Source organism: Theobroma umbraticum, unplaced genomic scaffold (assembly GCF_002168275.2).
Source record: "Theobroma umbraticum cultivar Fairchild unplaced genomic scaffold, ASM216827v3 scaffold_51.0, whole genome shotgun sequence".
NCBI classification, from domain to species: domain Eukaryota; kingdom Viridiplantae; phylum Streptophyta; class Magnoliopsida; order Malvales; family Malvaceae; genus Theobroma; species Theobroma umbraticum.
The window spans coordinates 6,440,878-6,445,966 of record NW_018397260.1 but is presented as its reverse complement, the minus strand read 5'-3'; the positions used below and the strand labels follow the sequence as shown (position 1 = coordinate 6,445,966).

At 37.4% G+C, this 5,089-nt stretch overlaps 1 protein-coding gene across 1 annotated transcript; it reads left to right on the top strand.

The window, feature by feature from the left end:
• The first annotated feature begins 301 nt into the window (after nt 1-301).
• On the top strand, nt 302-4,539 carry LOC110416621 (branched-chain-amino-acid aminotransferase 2, chloroplastic-like). Its single transcript, XM_021428646.2, has 10 exons — nt 302-572; nt 1,313-1,386; nt 2,107-2,278; nt 2,624-2,800; nt 2,899-3,030; nt 3,128-3,226; nt 3,374-3,490; nt 3,689-3,784; nt 3,882-3,994; nt 4,163-4,539. Exons 1-10 carry the CDS (start codon nt 504-506, stop codon nt 4,275-4,277), a joined length of 1,164 nt encoding a protein of 387 aa, XP_021284321.1. The 5' UTR covers nt 302-503; the 3' UTR covers nt 4,278-4,539.
• The last annotated feature ends 550 nt before the right edge of the window (nt 4,540-5,089 follow it).

Here is a 5,089-nt window from a genome sequence, read left to right as displayed (position 1 = left end):
TTAAGATTTGAATAAACTTTATACCCTTGGTAAAAACGTGAGTCTCTTGATCATTCCAAATATGGGTTCTTACAAATTTGATAATATGACTGTATATTGTGGTAAATGCGTATATTTTTTTGCTATATATAGATATCGTATAGGATTCAGATATGCACTAATTCATCCATTGCCAGCTTGACTACACTTTGTTTCAGCAGATTTATGTTCTTTTCTTTTCTACCTGTTTTTGTTTTTTTATTTGTCAGGTTGGAGTGGATAATTCCGTGTTACGCCACTCTTATATATATTTGGCGCTTTCTTTCCTTCCTTGTTCCGTTTTTAGTCCAAAAACGTCTCTCTCCCGGATTACAATAACCAGTCAGCAATTATTTCCTTCTTCGTTTTCAGCTCCTTTTATTGCAATCTGTATCTGTCATCTAGTCAAACTCTGAATCTTATTAAAGACCGCAACTTGGTCTTCTTTGTTCTTTTGTTCAAAGACAGTTGCAGAAAGCAAAACCATGGTTCAGAGGAGTTCTTGCATACGCAAGCTGGTTCAATCCTTGCGAGCTGCTTCTTCTTCATCTAAGGTAAAGGTTAACCCCTTTTCATAACTTTCAACGTTTTTGATTGTTAGTATTCTTTACTGACACGTTGTTGATCATTATTATTAATTGTTACTGCTTTTGTTTGCATGGAAAGTTGTTTCTTTCATTTTAGTGTCTGGTATCATCCTTCTCCGCTCATCGGTGAATTTCATTAACCGGATCGTCTTGTTTATTGGTTTAAGAAGCTCTTTTCGACGATAATTGGGTTTTTCTTTGTCTGTTGACTTTTGTTTCTCATCATTGAAACTCTACAATTATCTAAGGATCATCCATCTAAGTTTCGTCATTTCAAGCTTTCAAGTTTAAGTCATACTTACAAAGAGATTATTGGCTTAATCCGAGATAAGCGATGAGGAATCTGATATACCTGAAAAGTGCAATTCAACAAGATTCGTATTTTAGGCCTGCAGCAATAGTACTATGTATAATTTCAATAGTTGAAACAGGGGAGTGATCTGAGGCATGACCATGATAGAGTTTGGGCTTTGGAGCTTGACAATTAAAACCAATTGAATGTTTTATCTCTTGAACGCCACTTGTTCTCACTCATTATCGGATCAGATAATGTTGGTATATTTCATCCTGAAATATAACAATTAAAGACAATAATCTTGTATTCCATTTTTTTTTATTTGACCAAATAAAATTTCAGTGCAATTCTAAGATGGAAAACCCTGAATTTAGGCAAAGAAGTACTAATATGTTTTGTTACATGCATATAGCTTGCAGATTACCGTGGGCTCACTTCTCAGGCTGCGTCTTCTCTGCCAGCAGGAAGTCAACCATCTGTTTACAGGTAATTTCATCAAACAGGGCAGCTGCCATTTCCCCTGTATATTGTGCTAAAACAGGGTTGCAGCCTGACAAGTCTGATCAAATGTGCATAATTTTCAATATCGTGTAGTACGAAAGCGTTTTTGGTTTCAGCTATGAGTGCATGAATGTGTTTATTATTAACTCAAAAAAATTGGGTTTGGTTTGTGAAAGAGATACAAACAGAAAAACCATAGACGTGGGGGGAGTTGTCTTCGGGATCAGTTCTTTCTGACATTATCAAAGCTCTTGCAAATCTTGTCAACATGTTACATGTACATAAATATTACATTTCTATAATTTCTTTTCATTATCCTTTGTCGGAGTATAATAGGGCTCACCATGTTCAAGTTAGGGATTAAAGATTGGAAGGAAAACAAGGAGTTGAGAATCCGTATATTATCTTCTGGGATTCGATGATGATGATGATGAGGGTACTCTGATTTGAGTTTGGCTTTTCCTCAAGTTTGAAATTATCCAATTAGGACACTTGCATGCTTGTTAATAAACCCAAATTGTAAATTTAAGGTTAAATGGTTGAAGCAACATCTTGTTTTTGGGAATGACTGGTTCTTTTTACATAATAAAAAAAAGAAAGGAGAAGACCCTACCTGTTTTTGTCTTCTTCGAAAGTCATCAACTGATTGTTCAATGGGGTGAATATTTTAACTTTATTTTTTATCTTTGGAGTTGGTGGCTTTAGTGACGATGAGTACGCTGCTGTGGATTGGGATAAACTTGGTTTCGGTCTGACGCCAGCTGATCACATGTACGTTATGAGATGTTTCAAAGACGAGAATTTTAGAGGAGGACAGCTCAGTCGATATGGCAATATCGAATTAAGCCCTTCAGCAGGGGTCTTAAATTATGGACAGGCAAGCTCCACTTCCCATTTATCCTTTTTCGGTGTGATATGCAAATCAAATTGGATTGAAATCTTTAATTAGTAAGAAAAAACGTGGAGTTGACAATCAAAACTGAAGAAACAGGTGAAATACTTCGTTGCTTAGTTGGAGACAAGTGGAGCACTTACCTAACTCAAGAAATTATGAGTAAAATATTTCGTTAAACAGGCAGCCATTTTAATTTGGGATCCTTTGATAATGTTAAACACGCAAGGATTGACAAACCCAAATTTAAACTCTGACTAAAGATGAGGATAAAGATGATGAGAATGTCTAATTCGCTCCATTATCTAATTCAGCTGACACTCTATCCAGGGCATATATGAAGGTACGAAAGCTAACAGGACAGAAGATGGACGCATTCTTCTGTTCCGTCCAGAGCAAAATGCAGCTCGCATGAGGCGTGGCGCTGAACGAATGTGCATGCCATCTCCCTCCATTGAACAATTTGTTGATGCAGTGAAAGAAACTGTGTTAGCTAACAGGCGTTGGGTAATTAACAAGATTGTGCTTCTATCTTTCTAGTCTCCTGATAATTAGCCTTCAATTTCTTCCTACTGCAGATAAATTGATTCATTGATTACGTGTAGGTTCCTCCCCCAGGAAAAGGGTCATTGTATGTTAGGCCTCTGCTTTTGGGGAGTGGTCCTATATTAGGTTTGGCACCAGCCCCGGAATATACATTTCTTATTTACGCTTCCCCTGTCCGCAACTACTTCAAGGTACTGGCTTCTTTATCCTTGTGTGATTTTCCCTTTTTTTTTTTGACTTTAGCTTTGCATAAAAGGCTTATATATATTCTGATCATCCTGGATTCAGGAAGGTACTGCACCTTTGAACTTATATATTGATGAAGAATTTGTTCGGGCTTCTCCTGGTGGAGCAGGAGGCGTGAAGACAATCACAAACTACGCTCCAGTGAGTAAAACCTTCTCATTTGCACAGTTCAAAATGTCAACCTTTATTAATGTTTCATTTGTAGAGGCATATTTCTTTTTACGGAATGACGGATACTATACCCCATACAAAATTCATGAAGCATTTATGCCTTTTCTATTGTAACAGGTGCTGAAAGCAATAGCCAGAGCAAAAAGCAGAGGATTTTCTGATGTCCTGTACCTGGATGCCGTGAATAGGAAATATCTGGAGGAGGTCTCCTCTTGTAATATTTTCATTGTTAAGGTAATACAATTTCAGTCTAACAACTGCTAAGACTTTTAGCAAATTTTTAGTATGCCAACTTAAGGAACCTTAAGAACCCTCTACCATTTAATATTCCATCCAAGCAGCCGAGATCATGGGCTCTGCCTAGTGCTGGGGTATAATGCACTTATTTCCTATAAAGGAGAATCACTTAATTCAAATAATCAAAATTTTCAGGGAAAACTTATTTCAACCCCTGCTTCAAATGGAACTATTCTTGGAGGAGTAACTCGGAAAAGTATCATTGAGATCGCCAGGGATTACGGTTACCAGGTGACTGCCTGATACTTCTAACCTCCAATCTACAAACTAGGTCTTCAAATATTGCAATAAGACAGGGTGAGGATTTAATACAAGACAAATGTTTTAGGTCGAGGAGCGGGCAATTCCAGTCGATGAATTGGTTGATGCTGATGAAGTTTTTTGCACCGGAACAGCTGTTGGAGTTGCTTCAGTTGGTAGTATTACACATCAGAACAGAAGGTAACTGATAGAATTGAGCAAATCATGCCATGAAAAGAAGTGACAGCAAGCTCCGACCACACACCCACCCCCACCTCCCCCCAACCTAAAAAAAAAAAGAAAACTGAAAATCAGTGTTAATCTCTATTTGACCTAACATGAACTCATGTAATCTATGCATATTTGCAGAATCGAATTCAAAACAGAGGGTAGGTTGGTCAGTCAAGAACTGTACTCGACTCTCGTGGGACTACAAACTGGCCGCATTGAGGACAAAAAAGGATGGACGGTCGAGATCCATTAAGCTCTTTAACGCTTACAATGTCCCGTATATAATTTCAGTTTAATTTGCTCTATTATATAGGAGCAGTTTGTAAATTCCTATCCCATTTCCCATCGCTGTGTATAGGAGCATAGGAATATGGTCTCCTTTCTACTCAAATTTAATAATTTATACTACATTTGAACTGGCAAGTGGCTATGGATGCTATGGCCACTAAAGAAAACTGGTAATAGATGTTTCTTTTCCTTTTCATCTAATGGAAAGTTTGGTTTGGCTTCAGCTATGTAATTTTGTTTATGAATAACATGGAAAATCTAATAGTAGGACTATATGGGGTTAATTAAATGTGCCTTAAGAGGAAATCACCATACCTTGTAAAGAATAAAGAATCACTAACATATTCAATCAAGGTTGTAGTCATGAACTAAGTAGAGGCTAAAACATGATCATATGTCTATCTCTATCCAAATTCTGCATCTGAGAGCAATACTCCTAATATTTTAGTCTTTAACTGTCAAGAGTTAGAACAACTGAACAAGTAATAATTCTGCTAGTTTAATGATTGGAAATACCCAGAACAGATTCTTCTTGACCATAAGTTGTAGCTTGCAGTATAGGAATTTGGGCTGCCATATGGAAAAGATGTATCTATTGTAATTCAGTTAAGCTGATTTGTGCATTCCTGAAGTGAGCCTTAAGTAAATCGTCTACATGGACTGATCCTTGAATATTGGCAGTCATGGCCTTCGGCTGATTGATGTTCTTGGCGTGTATGGGCCTGTGCACCAATTACTAAGCAGGCTGAGTTGGGCCCTAAACTCCTTTAACTTTGC